General features: G+C 35.2%; 1 protein-coding gene across 1 annotated transcript in view; it reads left to right on the top strand.

Annotated features, from left to right (window-relative positions):
* FAR1 (fatty acyl-CoA reductase 1) overlaps positions 1-26874 on the top strand; it is a 65812-nt gene extending 38938 nt beyond the window's left edge. The window contains exons 5-12 of the mRNA XM_008067939.1: positions 2463-2640; positions 3616-3660; positions 3749-3867; positions 4765-4832; positions 6342-6513; positions 13628-13757; positions 18799-18926; positions 23140-26874. Of these exons, the coding sequence (XP_008066130.1) occupies positions 2463-2640; positions 3616-3660; positions 3749-3867; positions 4765-4832; positions 6342-6513; positions 13628-13757; positions 18799-18926; positions 23140-23302 (1003 nt within the window). The 3' untranslated portion in view covers positions 23303-26874. The remainder of the gene's footprint in view (positions 1-2462; positions 2641-3615; positions 3661-3748; positions 3868-4764; positions 4833-6341; positions 6514-13627; positions 13758-18798; positions 18927-23139) is intronic.
* The last annotated feature ends 422 nt before the right edge of the window (positions 26875-27296 follow it).

Here is a 27296-nt window from a genome sequence, read left to right as displayed (position 1 = left end):
GTACCTGTGGAGACAATGACTACCTAGTTAATAGCAAGGTTCTAATTTATTAAAGGATCATCCTCTGCTTCCTCCCCCACAAACGCAAATAGACTGTATCTATAGAGGAGCCTTTGATTATTAGGGAACCAGAGGAGTCATAGTCCTTTATTTCACACCCCTGCTGTTCCTGTTATCATCTTTCTGGGGACTGGGTCCTGTAAGCGGTTATTGCATGAAAACTGTGAGTATTTGATAGATGGAGAGTAAGTGAAGTTTGTCTATAACATGTCTCAGTTCTCCTTTGCTTTAGCTTACCTTTCTTATCAAACTTCTTTTATTTGTTTTGTTTGTTTGTTTGTTTTGAGTTGGAATCTCACTCTGTTGTCCCGTCACCACAGCCATGACCTGCTGGACTTAGGCAATCCTTCAGCCTCAGCCTTTCAAGTAGCTGTTATCAAACTTCTTATCAGAGCAAGAAGAAGAAAAAGAGGGGACTTTTTTCTTTTATAGACTGCAGTTATAGAAACATTCCAGTATCTACCACATCTTCATGTATTTGTCAGTCCTTATATAATATTTCTGAGTATTTTCCTCCTTTGTTCTTCTTTGGCTCTTTTTAGTTTCCTTTCTTCTCAGAGATTCTGTCCACTTTTGACTCCTTAGTTACCATCTGCTGCTTTCTCCTAAAATAAGTACACAGTCCTTTCTTTAGACTTTCTTGCTAATCATTATGAGGAAACAGAGATTGTAAAAAGATAAGTATGGAAGATTACCAAGGTATTCTTATGGTAATTCCCTGATTTCTAACTTCTGACTTAGTTTCTTTTTTTTTTTTTTGATTCAGGGTCTCACTCTGTCTCTTAGGCTGGAGTCCGTGGTGTCCTTCCGCCTCAGCCTTCCAAGTTGCTGGAACTGCAGGCATGCACCACCGTGTCCAGCTGATTTTTTTTTATTTATTGTAGAGACGAGGTTTCACCAAGTTGCCCAGGCTGGACTCAAACCCCTGGGCTTCAGGCAATTCTTTTGCCTCCACCTCCCAAAGTTCTGGGATTACAGGCATGTGCCACCACACCTGGCTCTGACTCAGTTTCTTAGATGATCCCATTGTCTACTTCATTGTCCTTGCAGGTCAGTTGACAGAAGTTAATATATTGGGAAAAGTTAAGTGTGGAAGTTAATGAAGCACTCTATTTTTTTCTTATTGGCATTGTTATATGCAAACATTTAAGGAACTGAGAAAGAACTTGTAGCGTAATGTTGTCCTTCTATTCCTTGCTTACAAAGAAATCTAAAAACAGATGATTTTAGAATAACTCATGGATTTGGTCTGTAAACTCATCCAGTGATATAAGGCTTACTGGCTAAAGTCTCTCCTCAGTTTAGGCAGGTTTCCTCCCTCCCCCATGTGTCAGTTATCCTTTCTATTTCTTAAAACTCATCTCCACTGTGGAATTTATTTTAAGATGGGTAGCACTCTCCCTTCAATTTAGTTAATGTTCTTATCCTTTCATATACAAAGAGTACATCCATATACAGAGGAAAATTTATCTTGATAATTTCTGTTTTATGCTTCCTTATCAGGTAGTAGGGTATTAGAACGTGACAATATGTTCGTGACAATATGTTGAGACTACTTGCATGTGGAACATTATAGGCAAGAAGGAGAAAGTATCTGAAAACAAATACATAGCATATCAGAATCAGAAACTGAGACAAGGAAAGATCATAGACATCACCTGGTATATCATCCTCATTTTACAGATAATCAGAGTAGACCATTTTTTCAGAGACACAGAACTGGAGGAATTTTGTGACTTCATAGTAGGTTGCTAATTGAATTTTTATAGTATTTTATAGTATAGTTTATTGTTTGTCGTAGTACATATTTGTTAATCTTGTTAGTGAGTGTGTACAATTTACAGTACTTCACTTTAAATACTAGATCTTTTTATATTAATTGTAAATGTATGTTAATTGCATTGTATTTAATTAACATGTTACTCTGTTAGGTAGTTATATACAGATCTGTTTCCTAATCTGAAATCTTTGGGGACAGATACATTTTGGAATTTATTTGGACTTTAGAAAGGAAATATAATTTATGTACTGTGCAGTATGAAAAACCTTCAAATTGATTGGGGATAGGATCCCTGATCAAACACATATAAAATGTATGAAGATTTAAACTAAGTTGTTTTTTTAAAAGATCATAAGTTTAAAAGACCATAAATTAGTTCAGATTAGTTCATACCTTATGATGTATGAAATTTTTTTGGTATAGAAATTGCAGATAAGGGATTGTGGATCTGTAGTTTATGTTTAACAAAAATAAGACTAACTTCAATTTTTTTAGTAAAAATGTTCTTATCATTTGCATCAGGGCAACAGACATGCTTGGATATGTAAAGTTAATTAGGTAGTTTTCATTTTATGGTAAAACATCTGGAAATACTTTTCTATGCAATTTGTGTGTTTACCAGGTGGATGGATGATGGCCTAGTCAATGATATCACGCCAAAATTGATAGGAGACAGACCTAATACATATATATATACAAAAGCACTGGCAGAATATGTTGTACAACAAGAAGGAGCAAAGCTAAATGTGGCAATTGTAAGGCCATCGATTGTTGGTGCCAGTTGGAAAGAACCTTTTCCAGTAAGTTGTTAGAAATCTTCATAAATAATTGGAACTGAGAATTTTACATCATAACTCTGTATAAAAAAAGCTGGCAGTTGTTTAAGAGCAGGTATTATTTACTAAACATGGCTTACCATTGCAAAATTGTTTTCCATTCACAGGAAGAGATGGTTTTATTGGTACTTTTATTTATAGTATAATGCTGTGTATACAGACATGTACATCAACATTTTTAAACTCCTAATAGAAAATTAGATCAAAAGCTATGATATGTCTTGAGTCAACTAAGACCACGATCTTATTTGCTTTTTAGTACCAAAAAGAGGCAAGCCTTCCAAGAGGTAGACCCTTCCTATATAGGTCATAAAACTATGAAAGATGTAAGAGATTTCTATAACTTGTGAAAAAAGCAGGGTATTATGGTATTTTAACATATACCCTGGGGTTATTTTCACAAATAATTCCTGGAATGAGAGAAAGCAGAAATATAAACCAATTAGGTAAATTGATTTAGGAAAAACCTAGGTCTGTATAATGGTAATGATAGCATCTCTTGTTGCTTTGACAATTATATTCTGTTTTCTCTGTCTTATTCAGTAGTTTTTGAGAAAGGCTTGCCATTTTCCCCAGTCTTAGGATACTGCATTAGTAAATAGGATAAAATCAAACTCGAGCAAGCTTAATTTAGCAAAAATATTTGGCAATGTTAACACCGTTTTGTCAAATTCTCTTTACAGAGAGTTAATGGAAGATTAACTTGAAAATATTGAAAATATTTTTACTCAATCATTTTTGATCCCAGAGGAAAACTGCTTCTGTTTGGCACTGGTAGAAATAATCTGGCTTGAATCTAGTCTATTTCTTAGTTTAAATCTATGAAGTATATATTAGAAGAAAACTACCAAGTGTGTTTTTGGAGTTGTAGCTTTCAAATAATAAATCTCTAGCTTCATAATATTTCTAAGCTCCCATCTTTTTAATTTTTCATTTTAGGGATGGATTGATAACTTTAATGGACCAAGTGGTCTTTTTATTGCGGTAAGTAAACCCTATGATTAATTTAATATTAAATATATATACACTACAGCTTACATATCTTAAGGTGTTGTTTTTGATTTTAACAAAGGCAGGGAAAGGAATTCTTCGAACAATGCGTGCCTCCAACAATGCCCTTGCAGATCTTGTTCCTGTAGATGTGGTTGTCAACACGAGTCTTGCGGCAGCCTGGTATTCCGGAGTTAATAGGTATATGAGGTGACAATGTTGCTTATTGAATATGTAGTAACTGAAAAGGGAAAATATAACTACTGACTAATGTTAATTAATCCTTCAACCCTGATATTGCCTTACCAGTTTATCACTGACAATATCACTGCCAACTGCAAGAGTTGGTATATCCCAATAGCAAGCAGTCCCATCAATAATAATGAACAATTAACATTAAATCTCATGTAATACATACAGGATAGACAAATTGATTAGGGATTAAAAATGAAAAAAAAATTGCCCTCCTCAAGGATGATTTTTTTTAATCCAAACTATAACTTGGTATAAATTTGACATATGCAGAAAGCTGAAATTCAGAGCCTGGTTTACATATATTAAACACAGCACACTAGAGCAACTTTAATAAAGCCCTGAGCATCCTTCTATTAAAAGATAGTATTTACAGATGACACCTGAACTTTTAGCTTCCCAGTAACTTTTTTTCCTAATCAGTAAACCACTCTTATTTTTGATGTCAATATTTTATGTCCTAATAAAAGAAGGGATATGACTATATGAATATGTTGTTTCTTGCAAAAGGAAACAAAGTTCATCTTTTTTTTTCAACCAGAGCCTCTGAAAATGAGGAGACAGGTAGAGCTGAGATTGTTGTTGCTTTTCTCACACTTAAAAATTAATACAAGAGAAAAAAATGTGAAAAGAAACAAAATCTATTTTTTGGGATGGGGTGGTAGAAAAGGTAGTTGTAAATAGTCATTATTGTAAAAGCTAATCCTTTAAGGATACTTAAAAAAAAATAGTATAGATAAAGAACTCATTGTCCTCATGTTCTACTTGGATGTTTTCATTTAAGATTTAGGTTGGATACATTTGGCCTCTTTTTATGTTTCATTGCTTTTGTCTCTGTCTTTGCAGACCAAGAAACATCATGGTGTACAATTGCACAACAGGCAGCACTAATCCTTTCCACTGGGGTGAAGTTGGTATGATTTTACCTGTGTTTTTGAATGTTAGAATTCATCTTAAAGAACTGAAGTTCACTGAAGTTTTAATGTTAGAATACCCTTGAGGCATTAAGGCCACTAAGTTACCAATTTGTTTTAAGTATTTTAATTGCCATCGTAGAAGTAATATCTACCAATACTACCTTGTGGTCCTTAATAGTGTTTTACAAATGAAAAAACATCCTGCTGTATATTCCCCCTCACCCCACCCTTGTCTGACCCTTGCTGTTTTTCTGCTGCCATCTGCAGCAGCCCTCCTAGATCCCTGTGGCATGGGAACAGTGCTTTTTTCTCCCTTATGAGCACCCTCAGTCCTGATGTTGCCTATTCACAGACAATGTCACTTCTAACTACAAGAGTAGGTATATCAAGTGGCCCCCAGAGTAATAAACAAAGGAACTAGGAAGTAGGATACACTTTGCCAAAATATTTTCTATTAATCTTTATAATCTTCTTAAACTCACAGATTCACAAGCAGGTAGTGTTATGTTCCTAGTTCTAAAATAGGGATAGTATAACTTAAGGGTTATTGAAATTGATCATTTTAAAATTGTTGGCTAATGATTAAAATTTAATTTAAAGTAAATTTAAAATATATTTAAATTTAAGTAAAACAAATTTGTGGCATTGATTTAGTGAAAGATCTTATTTTACCTCTAATTGAATAATTTGCATTACCCCTGCAGACCAATTTTGATTTTAAGGTAAATTTTTTATGACCTTTGTGCTAGGGTTTTTCTGTGGTATTTTTATTTCAATTTAAAGATTGACCATTAAAAAGAATCTGGGGTAATTTTAACTTTATGATAATTATTTCAAGTAGTCTTTTAAGAATACTTAAACACATAAACGAGTTAGGCTTTTTATACTCTTTTATAAGTTACTGTGTTATTGTGTTGTAAAATTTAGTGAAAAAAATTAAATTGGGCATTATTTTTTAGTGAATATCTCACTATACATTTCCAATAAAGAATTAACATAGGTGATACTAGATTTGATTGTGTTGACATTGAGTTACTAAATAAATTTCAGCAGAAGTCAATTTTGGGTTGTTTTAAGCTTGTTGATATATGATAATTTGAGCAACTTAAGCAAAGGATGATGATTTTCCTTTTCTTTTTTAAGTAAGTACAGTAATAAGAATCTGGAAAGAGGAACAGAAAGAAAGAAGCTATCGTGAGAGGTGAAATATAGAAAGTAACATTGTAAACTGATATAAGTAAAACACTGAAAGGATTTAAGTGTAAATTTTAGCAAAAATTCGTTCATCTAATTAAAATTCAAGAGTAGTGGCAGTTTTAAAATCACTTGAGCTCAGCAGTCTAATACATATATTCTCGTAGCTGCTTTAGAGTAGAAGTTTGTTTTTTAAATGAACGAACACTGGCATCTTTGGTAAAATATTTTGCATTGTAAAAACATGATTTTTTTTTCAAAACTTCATTACATGGTTATTATCAAAGCTGTTACACAACTTTTCTTCCTCAGAATACCATGTAATTTCCACTTTCAAGAGGAATCCTCTCGAACAGGCCTTCAGACGGCCCAATGTAAATCTAACCTCCAATCACCTTTTATATCATTACTGGATTGCTGTAAGCCATAAGGCCCCAGCATTCCTGTATGATATCTACCTCAGGATGACTGGAAGAAGCCCAAGGTAATGGTGACTAGCTCTGTCTTATCTGTTCCTCTGACTGTTAAACAACCCATGCTTACACTAAAATGCATATTAACTCTGTATTTGTTTATGCTTATGATAAGGCTTAATGGCCTTTTGTGAATGAGAAGACTCTTGAATTTAAGACTTGGTCAGAAAAGCAAAGGTAGTGTTGTAAGTCACTCTAATTTGTTCTAAAGTTTGGATGATAAGTTACTGTGATGTATTGAATTCTAGGTCTAACTTTAGGTATTTTTTGAATAACAAATAATATTCAAGATGCTTTGACGCTTATTTTTCCTACAGGATATTATCTAAATCATTGCTTCAAGATGAATCCTTTAAACCAAGTATTCAGGCGCCCCAATATTAAGTTGTATTCCAACAACCTATTGCTTCATTATTGGAAGGGTGTCAGACATACAGTACCTGCATTATTGCTCGATCTTGCACTCAGGTTGACAGGTCAGAAACCGTGGTAAGAAGAATAGCAGTAAATACACTGTGTATTGGTAAGGTGGTGGAAGCTTGCTGGAGAGACGGAAAGTCGCTAGCATGAGCTTTACCTTTAGAATTACTAACCTGATCACAATCACAATCACAATCAGGATGCTAGGACATTTCCTAGAATTTGGAGATATTTGGGGAGACTAGCTGGATCTTATTTTACTGAGTCATTGATCCTCCAAAATCCCATAATATAGAAAATGTCCTAAATCAAGGTTGTCATTGTTATTATAAGCTGAAATTGAGCCCTTCTCCTCTCGCCCTTAAAAACCTAGGGTTGAGTTTTTATAGGGGATTAAGGGTTAAATGTTTTGCTTTAAGTAGATGGTGCAGTTTTATGTGAAAAATATAGGATGCTTCTATAAAATTACTTGAAATATCTCAGCTGCCCATTCAGCTTATAATACGGTTATTACAGTTTTGACTAATTTTCCAAGTTGGGAATGGCATAGTCATGACAAAAAAATTAATAATAAATGGAAAAATTCCTATTTTCTTATAGTTGTAATAGCCTTTCTTTCTTCTTTCTTTTTTTTTTCATTGAAACCCCACAAACTTAAGTACTACCTTCTTTGCCACACAATTACAATGAAATGTACTATAAAAATATTTATTTATTTTTTTTAACTACATTGGCATTACAGTGGAGTCTTTGATTGGAGAGTGCAGGATTTGAGTATTTATGTATAAAGAAGATGCTGATTCCAGAACTTCCATCAGCTGCTCAAAAAATAAATGTGAGGTATCTGCCAGTTACAGTGTATCAGGATCTGAGTTCCTTGTAGGGATTTTCTGTGGATTCATTTGTCCATGATGTTGCTAGCCCTATATGTTAACTAATTGGAATATGTGAGAGGTATTAAACAAGTTTAGAACAGATTTAAAAAGTATATTCTTGGGCTTTTCTAGAATGATCTTCAAAATGCAATGTTTGCCATTGGTAGCATTCTTTTATTACTGAAAAGCAGGCATAAATTCATGAACGATGGCCGTACATGCTTTCTTTATGTTAATCCACTTGTTATAGTTTAGGGCAGAAAAGTCAAAACTAAAAAAGGGGGCTTAACAGATTTAAAAAATATGAGGGAACAGCCAAAGTTTACTAAATGATTCAGAGTAGATGTTGCTGTATAACAAATCATCTCAAACTTGGTGGCTTAAAGCAGCAATAGTCATTTTATTATTTCTTTCAGTGTATTATTTCTGTTCTGGTCAGGAATTTGGGGTTTGGCATGGGAGTCTTTCATGTAGTTGTGGTCAGATTAAAGAGATGGGGGTGGGGAGGAGCAATGGAGCAGCAAGGAGCCAGATATCATTGTCTCTTCCTGTCATGTCAGAATCTCTCTGTATAGGTTATTTGCAAGGATTAATGCCAGCCTTTGGGGAATTAGACTTTTTACATGGGCAGCCAAAGGCTACATTACCTTTTCTGATCTACCCGGGAAAGTCTTACAGCATCACTTTTGCCTCATTCTTCTAGTCACAAGTGAGTCACAAATTCTAGATTTAAGAAAGATTTAGAGAATGGTCAGAACTGTTCCATAAATGAACAAGTGAGATAAAAGGTATTGTTGCAGCCATTTTCGGAAAGTGCAATCTGTTATAGTCAACCGTCTGGCCAAAACAATTTCTATTCCTCCCACTTAGAAAATACAGTTAGTGGCTTCTTTCTCCCAAGTTCCCTGTGGCATCAACCTGAAGTCAGAGTTTTGTCATCTAAAATCGGTCCATTCTCAGGTAAGGCTCTTTGGGAGTGGTTTTGCTCATGTAGGTCCTCAAGTATAGTACCTCAAGTGTTGATCTGAAATCCTGTGAACTAAAGCAGCAAGTGACTAACTGCCTATATTCCCGTCTTAAGGTGATGAGACAAGCATAAGATGATGGCTTTAGATAATCTTATTCAAAAAGGGAGAATATGAAAGGCACATAACAAACACTGGTCTGTGACAGTTCTGAATTCCAGTTAGGGATGTGTTAATGGTTTCTTGATTGGAGTTCAGTCTTACTCTGGGAGTTTTCTGAGGCTCTTGACTCGGCTCTCTGAGTTGTCCTTCTTTAGCCTTAAAAAGTAGCATAGGTATACGATTGAGTAGCCTTCTTGTTCTGCTTTCTGCCCATAAAAGGTTAGGGATCCAGGGTGTGAGTTGGAAAGCTTTTCTTGTAAATTAGCACCGTGTCATAAATATTTAAGGCTCTGTAGGCCATACAGGAAAGCAGCCATAAACAATATGTAGATGAAAGAACATAACTGTATTACACTGAAACTTTATTACAAAAACAGGTGGTAAGCTGATTGTGGTGTGATGGCCCTAATTTGCTGATCTTGGCTATAGTGGCCTTTTTTCATTTTGTACTGTCTCTGTTCATTTACATGTAAACGGACACGATTGCTTTAAAACTTTTTCATTGTATCTGTTTTAGAGGAATCCACGACATTAGATCCCAGCCATACCTATAGATCTCTTTTGAGACAAGCCCTTCTCTTTCTTGGGTGCTCTCTGAGGTTGCTATAGAACAACACCCTTAGATATTAAATTCTTGCCTCTTAGATCCTTAGACTCTAGATCCTGCCTTTTGAACAATAGAGTTCCTGTTGACACATGTCTTTAAGATCTGGAGATAGCCTTTTGTCTGTCTGAAAGGTTCTATGAGCCATCTACCTTAGGTTTAAGGTCTTAGCAAAGAATCTGACATTCTCACCCTGGATTTGACCTATGCTCAGAAACCATTACGTAATGAATTTCTGACTGGCTTTTTACATTTCCAACAAATTCTACTCAAATAGTTCATTTTAAAAAACCATCTTTGTCCTCTTTTAGGAAATCTTGGATAGATCATCGAGTTTATTAGGTAAAGTTTTTATCTCTCATGTTACCGCAGGTGACAGTTTTTTCAATCTTTCATTCAACTTCCAATAATATTTTCCTCACTTCTCATCAACAGCTTCCTTAAATTCCTTTAAGGTTTCTGCTAATGTTCTTTTCCTGGTCTTTTCAGATCTCATTAATGATCGCCTCAAAAGCCTTACAGGTTTTCTCTACCATTGATCCTAAAGCCAGTACCTCATGTCATAGATTTTTATTACAGCAGTCCTGCCCAGTATAATGTTACAGTTACCTGTGCTGCATGAAAAGTCACCTCGAGTATCTCAAAACAACAAGCATTTTATTTGTCACAACTTCTGTGGGTCAGAAACTTTAGAAAGGTTTGCCTGGTTGGTTCTGGCTCAGGGTCTTTCAAGTGGTTGCAGTCAAGGACAGAGACTAGAACAGGTACACTGTGGAGGAACTGGTAAGGGGGAGGAGGGGGTAGAGCAGCTAGAGTGGCCGGCGTCTTTCTTGCTTCACATAGTGGCAAGCCTCTCCATGTAGTGTCTCCATATGGACTAGTTTGGGCTTCCTTGCAGCATGGCAGCCTCAGGGGGAGTTGGACAGCATGCAAGGTGACTGAAAGCTTCAAGGTGAGTATCCAGTGAGCAAGGCAGAAAGCTCTATCAACTTTTCTATCCTAGCCTCAGAAGTCATACCATGTCACTTCCACCTTACTCTTATAACTTATTCTTTTGGTTATAAGTTACCTTCATCTCTCAATGGAAGACAGTCAAGGTGACATTGTAGGTGAGCGTGTAGGATGGGAGAATATAATATCACAGGCACCTTTGGAAAGTAAATCTTCCTCAAATAGGAAATGTTCAGTAAAGAATCTTCTTACTTAAGGTTGTCCTGTGTGAGGCTTTCTAAGTATCAAGGCAGGACTGATTCCTTGACCTATGGGAACTTATAGTCCAAAAGCAACATGAGAGATAAAGGTCTTTTATTTAGACAATTGTGTAAGTGTTAAGTACAAAGTCTTAAAATTTGTATAATTTGTTCAGCTATTTATTGAGCATGATACTGGGTTTTACACCTTTTATTGGGGCCTTAATATAAAATTTAATTCTACATAAAACTGATGTCAATCATGTCATTCACAATGTCCAGTTTACTCAGTTTCTTCTGAGTGTCAGCTATTTAAAAATCTGACCTGCTGTATATCTTGACATAATTATAAAAAGAAAAACTCAGATATACCTCACATAGGTTCTTGGTTTATATTGGGAACTAGGATGCACGATATTGCATACAGACACAGCATAAATTATTCACTCTAGCTCTTGAAATATAGTAAATGTTTTACCACTGTTAAAAATATTTAAAGAATGTCTCCATGGTCTTAAGTTTTGGTTATTTAGTTTAATTCTCTCTAGCTTAACTTCTCCAAACCTGATATTTTTCATCTGTGTGGTTCTCAACTGGAGAATGTGACAATGTTTGGAGGTATTTTTAGTTACCACAGCTGGGGTGGGGCTGCTACTGGCATCTAGTGGATGGAGGTAGGGGTGCTGCCGACATCTTACAGCCTGCAAGACAGCCCTCCACAACAAGGAATTACTAGGCCCACTAGTGCCAAAGTTGAGAAACCCTAAACTAGCTGATTTTTAAGATCTTGACCTACTCTAAAGGATTGTGATTGGTTATTGTTGAAGGTTGCCATAATAAAGAATAAATACTCGAACATACCTGGCAGTGTAGTCACAAGCATCTGTTCTATGACATATTTAACCAAGGAGTGATGATTCAAAGTTTTAAGTTTCTTTTCATTCCTCAGTAATATTCAATGCAGTACTTTTGTTGCCTGTTACTCCTTTTTTTGGGGGGGGGGGGCGGAGTCTCACTCTGTTGCCCAGGCTTCAATGCAGTGGCACGCTCACGGCCAACCCATCGTCGACCTGTTGGGCTCCAGCAATCCTTCCACCTCAGCTTTTCAAGTAGCTGGAACTTACAGGCACACTACCAGGCCAGGCTAATTTTTTTTGAGAGAGGAAGTTCACCAAGTTCCCTGGGCTGGTCTCAAACCCACAAGCTCAGGCATTCCACTCGCCTTGGCCTCCCAAAGTGCTGGGATTACAGGCTGAGCCACTGAGCCCAGCCTGCGTTGCCTGTTGTTCTATAAATTTTGCATAAAAATATATAGCCTTTCAAATTTCTTTCTCAACATTTTATTCCAATTATATTTTGAATGACTTAATCAGTGATTGACTTTAAGGTAATTCTGTTACTTGAATGAACCTGAAGATAAGATTAGGTGAGAATTATCAATGAGAAAGGAGTTAGGAAGAAAATCTTTGTAATAAGATATATGTTGGAAAACCATGTTAACTGGGTGTGAGAGAGAGAGATTCAAGAATATTATACTGGCGATGGTTTGTTGATGTAGTTACAAATTTGTTATATATTTTTGTTTTTTAGGAAAAAATGCCTAATCTTTTCTGAAAGCAGCATGTCCGTCCCCCCCACCATCACCACCCCAAGCTTTTTATCTATATGAACTGTTTCTGTCCAAAAAACAGCTTTTGGTGCTTGATACTTTTTGTGTTTAATGGAGATTTTGTTTTGAAATTACTTTATTGGGTGAACTACAGTTTTTCTTTACATAGTCCATATTGTTTCATTTTCTTCTGGTATTCTGGATTCAGAGTTTCTTTCTAAATGTATTAAATGTTATCAGAATTGCTTAGCTAATGATACAGTTTTGATTTTTCTTTTCCTCTATTTCTAATATTCAAATTTTCCTCCATGTTCCCCATTTTTAAAGCTCCTAATTTTGGGACTTTCTAAACTACATATAATGCTAATTATTGTATTGTGGGAATACAAATTAAATTATTTTAAAAGTACTTTTTTACAAATTATTTTTCTGTTCTCAGAGGTTGGAATTTTTCTGTGTGTTTGGTTTCAAAAAGTTCTTCTCTTTCCCTGCTTATCATACATAATTATGGTATAGATATTCTGCTCAAGTTAGTGTTATGATATCAATGACTTACATTGAACCATGATATATAAAATGACAGATTTAAAGACCTGGCACTTTTTAAAATAAACAAAAATGTGTTACACTCCTTTATTTCCATAAGGATGGGATTGTTCGATAATTAGAAAATGAATGAATATCTATTTCAGAAAGTTTTCAGTGTAAGTCATTGATTTCACAGCACATCCAGACAGTCAAGAGTGGCACCAATCGTTGTTAAAGAGAGTTTTTTTATTTCTTAAGTAGAGTTGACTAAATGGCAAACGAATATTTCTGTATTCACTTTGCTTCAGTGATGCTGAAGAGTTGGGATTATAATATTATACAGTATGTTATGAATTTACAGGAATTCTTAGTTAATGTAGCTGTGAGCTATAAAATGTAGCTTAAGGAACAGAAAGCAAGGAAATATTATTTGAAGCCATTTATTGGCTTAGTATTTTATGTCGAAAACTTGACTTTAAGATCATTGCGTATCCTTTGAGAATTAATTCCATATGTCAACGGAATTCTATTTTTGCAGTATTAAATGCATTTGCTGCTGCTTCCAAAAAATTTTTTTCATTTTGGATTTATAAAACGTTCTTCCCAGATACAGAAATATTCTTATTCCCTGCTGGTTTTGTACTCTTAATTGAATTATATTTTATAATTTTAACGTTAATGTCTATATTGGGGAAAACTGGTGCCCTGGGTGGTGATGGGATTTTTCCTAATTATATAAAATATGACTCTGTCAATTTTTCTTATAATACAGGATGATGAAAACAATAACTCGGCTTCACAAAGCTATGGTGTTCCTTGAATATTTCACAAGTAATTCTTGGGTTTGGAATACAGACAATGTCAATATGTTAATGAATCAGTTAAACCCTGAAGATAAAAAGGCAAGTATTTTCTGTTTGTTTAGAAAGTAAGTAGCATACTAACTAGAGAGCCATTAGCAACCTGAGAAATAATTAAATATTTTCTACAACCATTATGCAACAAGAAAGTCATTGATCTATTAATAGGCTCTCATTAAATCTTCAGTGATAATTGTTCGTGGTAAAATAAAATTGCTCAATCTTAACATTTATAGTGTAAGTATTTGAGAGTGGCAAAGGTATCATCAAAGTGTGGTTTGAAACGTTGATTCTCTTTTTCCCTTACTGTCAGATTCAAAGAGAACTTTAATTTCTTTAAGTATTTTTTTCCCCAAACACCTTTGCTTCTCTGCGTTTTGACAAACAACATCTCTAAGAAATTGTTTTTTGTAAACTTTTAAACTTTGTGTCGTTCTGCATTGCACTCTTTGCTAGTTTGAAACTTAAATTCTGTGTGTGTGTGTGTGTGTGTGTGTGTGTGTTTTATTTTTTGAGGTTACCCTAGATAATTTAATCATACATATCTAACACAGACTAAGTTAAGTAGTTTTTATAGCTTCCTTCTTAATGATATTCAGAACCTTAAGATGTTTTAGCTATGATTACCACTCCCACTAACTTATGTGGTTGTGCATTACATTAGTTATCTATTTAAACCCTATGATTAGAAATTATTATTTTGTTCATTCAGTTTTGATTTAGATTTAACAGTGTACAGGTATCGATATCTTCGCTCTCAGATTTTCTCCTTGTGAACTTCTTTCTGCCTAAAATATACTCCAAATACTAGAATATGATATAGTTGGCAGGGGGGGAGTCTGTTAGTAGTGAATGCTCAGTTGTTGATTGTCTGACATGTCTTTTATTCCACCCTTGGTTTTGAAACAGGATTGCAGCACATTAAAGATAACTTTCTTTTTTTTATATTCTGTCTAATGTTGTTGCTGTTGAAAAGTCAGTAATTTTTTCTTCCTTTATAGGTGGTCTGTTATTCCTGGCTCCTTTTCAATTTTCTCTTTGGTGTCCAACAGTTTCACTATGAAAGTGTCTGGGTATAGTTTTTTAAAATTTACCTTTCTTGGGTTGGATTTTCTGAATCTGAAGTTTAGTGTCTTTCAGGAATTTTCTGAAAACGTATTCATTGTTTCCTCAAATATTGTCTCTTCACTTTTTAAAAATCTTCTCCCCAAATTCCTAGTATATGTTGATAATTCCATCTTACAGGTCTTTTAACCTTAATTTTATATTTTGTATATCTTTGTTTCTGGGCTAAAATCTAGATAATTGGATTCTGTGGCCGTCTATCAGCTGTTTGTAAATCATCCAGTTGAATTTGGAGCTTCAGTTATAACATTTTCAGTTTTAGAAAGTTTATTTATTTTTCAGATCTTCTAGGTATTTCTTAAACAGTCTCTAGAATTTTTACCTTGAAACATATTTGACATAATTATTTTAAATTCTGTTTCTGATCATTTAAACTTCTAAAAGATTTTCAGCATCTGATTCTGCTGTCTGTTGTTTGAGTTGTATCTTTTGTGAGACTTTATCTTTGTTTTTTGTTTTGTTTTGTTTTGTTTTGTTTTATTGTTACTTGCTTGACTGTGGGATTTTTTGAGACCTAGATTGAAACTGCACTTTTGCAATAAGGATTTACTCTTGCTTCCAGTAGTAGCCTAATTAACTCGTCAGGTGGCATTAACAAGCTAGGATTCCTTTAAATATATGATTAGGTTTTTAGCATAACTCCGCTGAGCGTAGGCCTAAAATAGACTGTATAGCTGGTTTGTGATTTCAGTTTCTCAAAGGAGTTTTATATTCATTCTTTCAGTACTAGCTTCCTTTCTCTTCCCACTTATTTTTTTATTTTAATGTTTCGTTTAACCCAATACATCAAAAATCTTACTTGAATAGCTCAACAATCTAAATATTACTTAAAGGATATTTTACTTTCTGTTTTTCATGCTGCGTCTTTGAAACTCAGTGTACATTTTACACTCCACAGCATATATCAGTTTGAACTAGCCACATCAGGTGCCCAAGAGACACATGTGGCTGTGGCTACCATATTGGACAGTACACACCTAGGCCATTCTGTTGATTCTGTATGACAGTAGTTAAGTGAGCTGTTTCTCTGCCCACTTCTGTGTGTGGTGGGTTTGCTTCTTTTCCACCCTTGCTCTGAGGATAAACTTTTTAAGCTTTTATCTTTTTGCGGGATGTAAGAATCCTTAGCTTATGGGACATAGGTTTTATAACCTGTCTTTCTCCCTTTCTGCAGCCTTCAAGGCAGAATGTCTTAGTCACCAGGGTCCTGTAGATACTCTTAGGTGGAAAGATTTGTAACTTCTGCTGATTCCTTATTTTCTTTTTCCCCATTTTCCCCGTGCATAACACACACTGCTCCGTGGATTATTAGATAGTGAGCAACCAGGTGAAGAACTAGAATATTATTACCCTGAGAAGTCCCCTTCATGCCCTTTCCTAAAATTACCTCCTCTCTCTTCCTAAAGGTAACAACTGTCTTGAATTCTAACACTATATATTAGTTTTACCCATTTTTGACCTTACACAAATGGTATTATACAATAGTTTTAAAAATTCTTCTCTTGATAGACATTCAAGTTGTTTCCAATGTTTGGCTATTAGGAATGATTCTCCTGTTAACATTCTTCGTGTCCACATGTACACATCTGTGTAGGGTGTAAACCTAGAAATAGGGCAACATAGGATATTCATATGTTCAATTTAATAGATAATGCCAGACAGTTTTCCAGAGTGGTTGTACCAGTTTACATTCCAAATGTCCCTGTTAATCCACATCCTCCACAACAGTTGGCATTTTCATTTTTAATTTTAGCCACTTTGGTAGTTTGTAGTGGTATATCCATATGATTTTAGTATGTATTCCTTCTACATAAAATGCTTATGTAAAAGTAGTGAAAATGTCAGTAATTCCATTGAAAAATATATTAGAGAGATGACCAGTTCATAAAAAAAGATTCTTAACCATTCAAAAAGATAGTTGTACTTATAATCATGAGGATGCAAATTAAAAATTAGTCTGAGGTTTTATTTACTACTTATCAAATTTGCAAAAATGCAAACTTTGACAACATACTCTGGTGAGCACATGAGCATCCTCATGCAATGCTGATAGAAATGTATGGTATGTTTCCCCACCCTTTTATTTTCAGCCATTTTTTGTCTCATCTTTTAGATATGTCTCTTGTACGCAGCATATAGTTGTTGTTTTCAGTCTGACAATTTTGACTCTTAGTAGAAGAATTTAATCCATTATGGAATTTTTGATAATTTTCTACTTAAATCTGACACCTAGTGCTTTGTATTTGTCACATTTGTTTCAGGTTCTTTTAGAAAATAATTTTGTTTTTCCATCTATATGTATTACATAGAAATATATTCCTTTTCACTTGTTTTAGTAGATTTCCCTATAGATTAAAGTATCCTTTGATGTAGCAAGGTCTAAAAACAATGGAAACTTATACCTTTTCTCAAAGTATCAATACCTATCAGTCTGGACACCTTTGGTCTGGACTCATTTTCCTTCTGCCCAAAGAATACTCTTTTTTTTTTTTTTTTTTGAGTTGCATTCTCACTCTGTTGCCCAGGCTGGAGTGCAGTGGCACACTTATGGCCACTGCAACCTCCACCTGCTGGGCTCAGGCAATCCTTCCACCTCAGCTTTCAAAGTAACTGGAACTACAGGCGCATGCAACTACGCCCAGCTAATTTTTTGATTTATTGTAGAGATGAGGTCTCACCGAGTTGTCCAGGCTGATGTTGAACTCCTGGGTTCAGGGTATCCTCTCGCCTCTCCCTCCCAAAGTGCTGCGATTACAGGTGTGAGCTACCATGCCCAGCCAAGAATACTCTTTAGTGTACTTCTCCAGTGGGGGTTTTCTGCTGATGTCAGATTGTGTCCATTTTATTTCTTCTGGAAACATCTTTAATTCACCTTTATTTTTCAAGGATATTTATACAGTTTTTTTGTTGTTGAGGACTTAGAAGACAGCTGATTAGTCTTGGCTTCCACTGCTTCTTGAGAAGTCAACTGTCAGTCAAATAGTTACTCTTATAAAGGTAATCTATAAGCCTGTAAGTCCTTTTTCTGACTTATTCTCATATGCGTGTGTGTATGGGGGAGTATGTATGTATGCTTTGAATTTGTAACTTGGTGTCTCATCATTTTTGGAAAATTTCCAAGCACTGTCTTCTCAGATACTGCTTCTTTTCCATTTCCCCCCCCCATACTTCCTATGGGACTCCCAATTAAACACATATACCGTCTCACAATGTCTCCTATGTGAACTCAAGCCAAGTCTTCATTTTAAGGCAGTTATTTTATGTTTTAACAATTTATTTGTAGTAGCATTTTCCCACCTAGAATTTGTTACTTTTAAATAAGTGATGGTAATAGTGTATAATCTCTTTGACATTCCAAAAAAATTATCTGACTATGTAATAAGGATCACTGAACAGTGCAATAGCTCTCTTATTTTGCCATGAAGTAACATTTCTGAAGACTTCTTTCCTGGATTTACCTACTTTCATCAAATGATCTAGTAACTATTATCTAATCTCCTAAGCTAGCTTTCATAGCATGCTCTTTCTCTTGATGTCAACAGTATTCTCTAGGTAAATCAGTCTGTGATATGCAAGGATGTTCAGGAAAAGAGGAGAGACTGCATATAGAAAGGACCTGGGAATAAATGTCTCAATACCTGTTTGGACAATAGGATTTTGTCTTTTTTTTTTTTTTTTTAATTGGTATAGGCTTTTTTCTCCTTACATTTAACCTACTTCTCTTTAAATGCTAACATGAGTTTCCAGATTATCTTGGAAAATGTTTCTGTGTCTAATGGAAGGTATGAAATAAGAATAAGGTTTTTTTTGTGACCGTCAGTAAGATTTTAAAAGTTAATTCTGTATCTGAGCATTTTATAATCATGTCATTTGGAATTGACTTTCAGAAAAAGTATGAATTTCTGACTGGTTCTAAAAAAAATTGAGAAAGTTACCAGTAATTTTTTTGTTAATGTAGACCTTCAATATTGATGTACGGCAGTTACATTGGGCAGAATATATAGAGAACTACTGCATGGGAACTAAGAAATATGTACTGAATGAAGAAATGTCTGGCCTCCCTGCAGCTAGAAAACATCTGAACAAGTAAGTTTGATCCATAGGTTTGTTTACATCTTGTCTTCCTTGTGAAAGAAATACACGACTTTTTTCCACACTGGTATATTGAATAAAAAATGCTATCTACTATCCATAACACCCGAAAGTGCCCAATCTCATCTGAATAACAGATACTGTTTATGATCTGTTGTATTTAGGAAAAGTACTTACCTTTGGACTGGAACTATGGTAGTATTGATGCAGCTTAAGATTGTTGAAACTTACTGTCTTCATCTGCTTGTACATTGCTTAGTGTGACATTCAGGTGTAATTGAGTTTTAAAAGTTACTATTATCTTGCTTATTTTGCTACTGAAAAGAATATTGAAAGAAAATACAAATGTATTTTAAGCTGTAGGTAGTCTGTTTATAGTTTTAAAAAATCTACTCAATCTTTAGAAGAATAAAAGAGCTGTAACAATAAATTGTTATTGAGCATAGGATTTTTTTTTTTTTTTTTTTTGAGTTGGAGTCTCACTTGGTCGCCCAGACTGGAGTGCAGTGGCTGGAGCCTCGACCTGCTAGGCTCCAGCGATCCTTCCGCCTCAGCCTTCCGAGTAGCTGGAATTACAGGCATGCGTTACCACGCCTGGCTGATTTTTTTTTGATTTATTGTAGAGATGAGGTCTCACTGCCCAGGCGGGTCTCGAACCCGCGGGCTCAGGCAATCCACTCACCTCAGCCTCCCAAAGGTGCGGGATTACAGGCTGAGCCACCGAGCCCGGCTAAGATTTTTTTATCTTTTTCCAATTATAATGGAATTATAATTTCCTTAGTCTCTTCTTAAAAGTAGTATATGCTGATTTTTTTTTAAATCTCAGAAAATAGAAGAGGAAAGAATCACTAGTAATTCAGAGAAACACATCATTTTAATGGCAGTCTCTTTTATTTGTAGTATTTTTCAATATGATTTTTATGGGCAACCTCTTTCAAGTCCCCTCTTGCTGTGAGAGCTTTTCTGTCCTTGTTATAAATCCTACTTTCTCAAAAAAAAAAAAAATGATTTTTATGCAGTTTTCAAGACTTTCACAATTATCCCTCATATACCTCATAACTCTGTGAGACTCAGCAGGATAGCCAGTTGTATAGATGAGGACATTAAGGCTTAGGGAAGTTGTATTTGCCTAGGCTATATTGTGTTAAGCAGCAATGCAAACTAGAGTATTGATCTTTTGACTCTTAATTCAGAACTCTTCTCTACATCATTTTTCCTATATTGCAGTCCTATTTTGCACTGCCTACATTATTACATACCCAATGGTTTGTATTTCTCTCAGACACCTTCAAGAAACAGCAAAATGTTTTGAAGCATGAGCTGGGTAACATGCTATATTTCTCCCTGAGAACAGGAAGGTCCTCCTTTATAGAGCTAATGCCATGTTTTATTCTTGGATGAGTTGGCCTTTGATCATATGACTGTCAGATATGACTGAAGGATTAAGTTCACTTGTCTGACAACTTGTAAGCTACTAAAGATGTCGAAAAATATTTACTGTATTTTGCCTGGACTGTGATATATATGATGAGCAAATCTTTTTAGGTTAGTTGGGAAGCTGCAGAACTTTATTTATTTTTATGTTTTATTTTTAGTCTCTCTTTTTTGCTTATTTTAATTGTAATCAAACATACACATTATAAAATTTTATCACATTAACCATCTTAAGGGTACCCTTCAGGGACATTTAGGCATTTACATTGGTGTGCAACTGTCATCACTATTTATCTCAGGAATTTTTTAAAAAAAATTTTTATTTTAAAGATGTGGGGTACAATTCAGGGTTAGGTATACAAATGTTCATTATGCAGGTACCCTTGTTGATGAAGTGGCCCCTCTGCCCCCCGGTAGAATCCCACTACTGCCAGTCCCACCTTCGCCACCTTCCCCTCCCCCCGCCCCCCGGGCAGTTTCCCTTCTACTGCCAATCCTTTTCTAACAGTATTACAATAATTTTTCAAGGTCCGCTTATGAGTGAGAACTTGTGATACTCAGCTCTTTGTTTCTGTGTTAGATCACTGAGTATTATAGACTCTAAGTCCATCGAAGTTGCTGCAAAGTTCATAATTTTATCCTTCTTTATGGCTACATAATAGTCCATTGTGTATATGTACCACATTTTTTTTAATCCAGTCTTCTGTCATTGGGCAGCATGATTGGTTCCATATTTTTGCTATTGTGAATAATGCTGCAATAAACATGTGAGTGCAGGAATCTTTTTCACAGAGTGATTTGAGTTCTTCTAGGTATATTCCTAATAGGGGGATTGTGGGGTAGTATGGAAGGTCAATTTTTAGATCTTTTGGTAATTGCCACACTGTTTTCCACAGCAGTTGTATTATTTACACTCCCACCAACAGTGTAAAAGTGTTCCCTTTTTACTGCATCCTCTCCAGCATCTGTTTTTTGAGTTATTGATGATAGCCATCCTAACTAGAGTTAGGTGGTATCTCAGTGTAGTTTTACTTTGCATTTCTTTTTTTTTTTAAGTTGGAGTCTCACTCTGTCACCCAGACTGGAGTGCAGTGGCACGCTTCCGGCCACCGCAGCCTCGACCTGCTGGGCTCCAGTGATCCTTCCACCTCAGCCTCCCAAGTAGCTGGAACTAGAGGCGTGCGCTACCATGTCTGGCTAATTTTTTATTTATTGTAGAGATGAGGTCTCACCAAGTTGCCCGAGAGGGTCTTAAACCCGCAGGCTCAGACAGTTCACTCACCTTGACCTCCCAAAGCGCTGGGATTACAGGCTGAGCCAATGAACTGGCCTTACTTTGCATTTCTTTGGTTATTGAGGCTGAGCATTTTTTCATGTATCTGTTGGCTGCTGGTATGTCATCTTTTGAGAAGTGTCATATCTTTTGCCCACTTTGTAATGGGGCTGTTTGTTTTTTTCCTTTTTGGCACATTTGAGTTCATTGTAGATCCTGGATGGTAGGCCTGTATCAGACATACAATTGGCAGATATTTTTTCCCAGTCTGTGTGTTGTCTTCTTGCTCTCTTGATGGTTTCTTTGGCTTTGCAGAAACTTGTCAGTTTGATGAGGTCCCACTTGTCTATCTTATCTCTTACGGCATGGATACTTTGGGTTTTGATCAGGAATTGGTTGCCAGTTCCAATTTCCATAAGGGTGTCTCCTGCATTTTCTAAGGTTCTTATAATTTGAGGTTTTATGTTTAGCTCTTTGATCCATTTAGAGTTTATTTTTGTGTGTGATGATAGGTAGGGGTCTTGTTTTAATCTTCTGCATGTGACCAGCCAGTTTTCCCAGGAACATTTACTGTATAGGTTCTCCCTTCCTCAGTGGTTGTTGGTAGAGGCTTTGTCGAAGATGAGTTGGTTGAGAAATTGAGATTTTGCTTCTGGAGTCTGTCCTGTTCCATTGGTCTATATGCCTGTTCTTGTACCAGTAACAGGCTGTTTTGATTTTTGTAGCCTTATAATAAAGCTTAAAGTCTGGGACTGTGATGCCTCCCACTTTTTTTTTTTTTGCTGAGGATTGTTTTGGCTATTCATGGTCATTTATGTTTCCATATGAATTCCTGTATCATTGTTTCCAGATCTGAGAAGAATGCTGCTGATAATTTAAAGGGGATTGCATTAAATCTGTAGATTGCCTTGTGTGAGATGGACATCTTAACAAGATGATTCTTCTAATCCATGAGCATGGAATATTTCTCCATTTGTTTGTGTCTTCTTTGATTTCTTTGGAAGCTCCAGAACTTTAAGGGACATATTTGTCTTACCTACAATATACTTGATGCCTAGCACAGTACTGGGTACACAGAAGATGCCTAGTAATAGCTGTTGAATGAATAAATTTGTATCCCAATTATACTGGTTTATTATTATTATTATTATTATTGTAGAGACGAGGTCTCATCAAGTTACCCAGGCTGGTCTCAAACCCCTGGGCTCAGGCAATCCTCTCACCTCCACCTCCCAAAAGTGCTGGGATTACAGGCATGAGCCACCATGCCCAGCCTGTATTTATTGTTAATAGCAATGCCATGTTTGCACTACTGCTCAAAATATGCACAATCAGGTTTGGATTTCGCTAACTTTCTAACTTAAGGGCTTCTAGTTTAGTTTTTAAATACACTTCAAATTAACACAGATTTGAGCTTAGATTAAAAACTTAGTATTTACTCACTGCCATTCAATAATTTTAGAAAATACCGTCTAACACATCTCTCGATTTGCTTTCCAGATTGCGGAACATACGTTATGGTTTTAATACTATCCTGGTGATTCTCATCTGGCGCATTTTTATTGCAAGATCACAAATGGCAAGAAACATCTGGTACTTTGTGGTTAGTCTGTGTTACAAGTTTCTGTCATACTTCCGAGCATCCAGCACTATGAGATACTGAAGACCAAGAATTTAGCATTAGAACATCTATGCATATGGTGGTCTAAATGCACAAAATGTAAAATGTACTTAAATCATCTCACCTTTTGTCAAGACATTAAACCATCTTAGGTCAGAGTGTGAAGTAAATTATGGTACATTTTATGTAACATTTTAATGTCTATGCTCATAAAACCTAGTGAACACGCTGTGGTATGCCAGCTCAAATCTACGATAGCCACCAAAACCATGACTTAACATTTTGATCCCTCGAAGAAAGGGGTGGGGTGAGGGCAGGAGTGGGAAAATAGGAACACTGACCAGTATAACTGTGCAATTCTGGAATATATTAATTAAAATATGCCTTAACATATAGTGAATTTCTAATTCTAATATTCAGTGCGATGGAAAGCATTTATTTGGACAGGAATACTAGCTAAGTTAGTAGATAGTTGATTCTTCAGTGTGTAATTTTTTTATCAGTTGAAGTGAGTTTTAATTGTGTTAAAATTAACCAAACCATTTCTACATTATCCTGTTAAGTGATTGAGTGGTATCAAACATGAAAGACATGTTCTCATTTTTTCTAATTAAACATCAGATACATATCATTTTTCTATAAGCAGTCAGTTGCTTTTATAATCAGAAGGCTATATCTTATTCTAAAGACCCTATTGGATCTAAGTGGGTTTGAGAATCCATATCAACATATACTATGCGTTTTTTGAAAAAACTGAAAATAAATTCAGTAAAACTGTTAGTATCAAAAAGAATAGGAATACATTTTTCTTGTCCATATTATGATTAAACAGAAATCAATCCTGTGAGACTGTGCTCATGTTTAGAAGCAGGAGGATTTCTTGAGACTGTCAGAGGTGAGAGTTGGGAAGGACTCACCGTACTCGTGTTCTCCTCCCTTTATAAATTTTATTCATAGGACTTTTAAAAGACTGTACTATCTTTCCAGTGAAAACTGAAAGTGCATTATTGTGGAAGAATGTATTTGCAGGTAGTCATTAAGAAAAATGTTCTCATGTGTAGACACATACTAATTTTGACCTTGACAGCTGAATTCCTTCAAGAAAAATAAAACAATGCATAAGATAATGTGTATAAAATTAAATAAAGGAGTTTATTTACATACCACATAAAGTAGCAAACTGTTGAATGAGTTTGAAGATGTCCTTTATTTTTTTCTGCATGTGGTTTTAACTTTAGAAAGAAATGCTTTATAGAAACAAGTAATAGCAAGCAAATTGATGTATATTTTAATGATACATTATAATTCCCTTTAAATCTTAATAGTAGTTAATTCTACTTACTGTTTTAACATACATTTGGTTTAACAGATTGTTCAGCATAACACTGTTCTAATTAAGCTGATCAGGTTGTACTATATTAAATCATCAGCATTGTATCTGGGAATGTTTAAAGAGGACAGTTCACAATACAATGTTACATGGAACTTTACATCTTAATTTTCTTTGTCAATTTAAATGCGCAATGTATAAGAAGTTTATTTTGCTATTGTGAAAAAACTAAATGTAAAGGAAATCACTTTCTTCCATGCAGGTGTATAATCTTGAAAAGGAAAAATGCTTCCATGTTGAAGCCAAATTTTCTGTGGTAAAACTTTTAAACATTATTTTAAGAAAAATATGTATATAAATATTCTTTGGAATGATACTAAAGTCTCTGGTCTAGGACCATCCCTTATATAAGGTGTGAGAGACCATGACAGTGTCTAAAAATGGAATAAATGATGATGCCTTTGATTTAAAGTGGCCCATGTAATATACATCAAGTACTCCATCTCTTCACATACATTGCCTTGTGTGTTGAAAACATGCTAGCATTTGTATGGTTTTTATACATCTGCCAAATATACTTAGAATCAGTTGAATTGTCTTTATGTCTTATAAAGGAGTTTGGGGTACAACTTGGGCAGGCCTGTGAAGTGCATAGGGAGTGTATGTCTTCTGAATGGTTGTATTGATCTATAATCTAACCTAAACGCTAACTGGGAGGGTGCTGAGGCCACTTCATTAATTTTATGTGTTTGTTTAGAATTCTGATGTCAAAGGAAAGCTAATGAACAAATTAACTAAATAAATCTGTCATTCTGGAATTTGAAGTTCTAAAATTAGTATGAAGAATATATAGATTGTTAATCCCCACCAACTAGACTCCAAACTTAAGTCATCAAGATTTTGAAAATCATTTGTGTCGTTAACTACACATGATTTTTAGTTCTGTTTGATTATGTTTTCTACACAAACTCATTATTTAACAGGATAGCCTACTAAATAAGTTTTATATTTCATCTAGCTCATTTGATAAAGCTGTATCCTGAAACATTTGAGTTTTTCCCCCCGTTCTTAACCCTGGCATATACATTTGTAGATTTTGATGCCAATTTGACTTGGCAACATTAGTATGTCCTAAAACTCAATGGAGAGAGGCATGGCAGTGTGTTCTTTGACTTAAGAATGGTGTATAGTAATCATTCTTGGAATCTGTATAATAAAGTTGGAAGCAGGGAAGAAGAAAAAAATCTAATTCTTCCCTCTTTTTTGTGTTTGTCTGTAGGAACTGATTAGGAATTTTTCGTTTTGTGGTTTTTTTCGTTTGTTTTAAATGTAAATTGATAATCTTTTATAAGAAGTAAATAGAAGCATTATTGGGTGCCTTTGTTTGTAAACCAAAAAGTAATAAATGAATCCCTATATTTCCATTATAGTATTTATTGTATTTTTATGTTGTGGAAATTATCTATGAGCTAATGTGGTTGGTCAGGATTACAGGAAACATCCTTACACTTCTTGTTTGTTTTAGGTGCACTCATTAATTATTGTATTCTAATTTCATGTAATCTGAGTCACACACACAGCATTTTAAGGGAAGCATACAGGCAGGATGAACACCTTTTGTTAAAGTAACATTTTTATGTATTAGCTGGAATGAGCCAGGTTTTTTTCTGTTTTCCAAAAATAGTACCAAGAGATCACTAGTATGTTGTTGGGCTCCAGCTGCTCTCCTCCACATTGAATGATATCCTGTTAAACTGTAGGTACATTTGTAGTAATGTATATGTCTATTAAGTATAAGGGATCATTCACTAGTAATAGAAATTAGCTGAACCCTTTTTGTGGGGAGAGCATCAGGCCGGGTGCAGGTTAAGTGTAAATGGCCTTCTGAGCATGTGCTTCTGGGCTGACTCCCAGCCCTCACTTGAAACCATTAGCACTGACTTGCTCTGTTTTGAGAAAAACTTTCTAACCTTTTGCATGAGAAACCAGAAAAAGGAATGTGTGCCACGTAACATAATTACAGAAATGAGTTCATTAAATTAACAGTCTGTGATAAAAGATATATGAAATATTTTCTTATTGAATTAATATTTTTTGTCTTGAAGCATTTTCTAGTGATAGAATGTATTTGTCTTTTTTCATAGTGGTGCCCTCGTAGCATACATCTTTGCTACCCTTAAACGTTCTAAACAAACTTTCTTTGTCAGTTAAGTGTAGTTGTGCAAAACTGTTAAATAATTTCTTTGACTTTTTCTTTATTAAAGAAAATTTTGAGTAACATTAAGTTTGATGTGCTTCTTTGCAAGTTGATGTCTCTAAAATACATTTATTTAGAAAAACACAAAGTGAAAACACCTATTACATATCTATTCCAAATAGAGTCAATTTAAGAGAAAAAAGTGCTGGTATCGTGTCACTATGTTTTTTGAGAATATAAACCACACCAGTGTTTAAACAACCAGTCTCTTTGTTTTTCAATTTTCTGTTCTCAAAGTGCAATCCCAGACCAGCAGAGTCAGCAAGGGCATCATGTGGGAACTCATTGGAAGTGTAAATTTCGGACCCCACCCCAGACCTACTGAGTCAGAAACTTGAGGGTGGGGCCCAGCAGCGTGTTTGAACATGCCCTCCAGTGACTGTGATGCACACTAAGGCTGGAGAACCACTGGTCTCTACAGTTAGTCCTGGAAATGCCAACAAGGTCTA

The sequence above is a fragment of the Carlito syrichta genome, unplaced genomic scaffold (assembly GCF_000164805.1).
Source record: "Carlito syrichta isolate Samal-C Ts95f unplaced genomic scaffold, Tarsius_syrichta-2.0.1 Scaffold309824, whole genome shotgun sequence".
NCBI lineage: Eukaryota > Metazoa > Chordata > Mammalia > Primates > Tarsiidae > Carlito > Carlito syrichta.
Note: the sequence above shows the minus strand (reverse complement) of the source record. Positions and strands in the feature narration are given on the sequence as shown.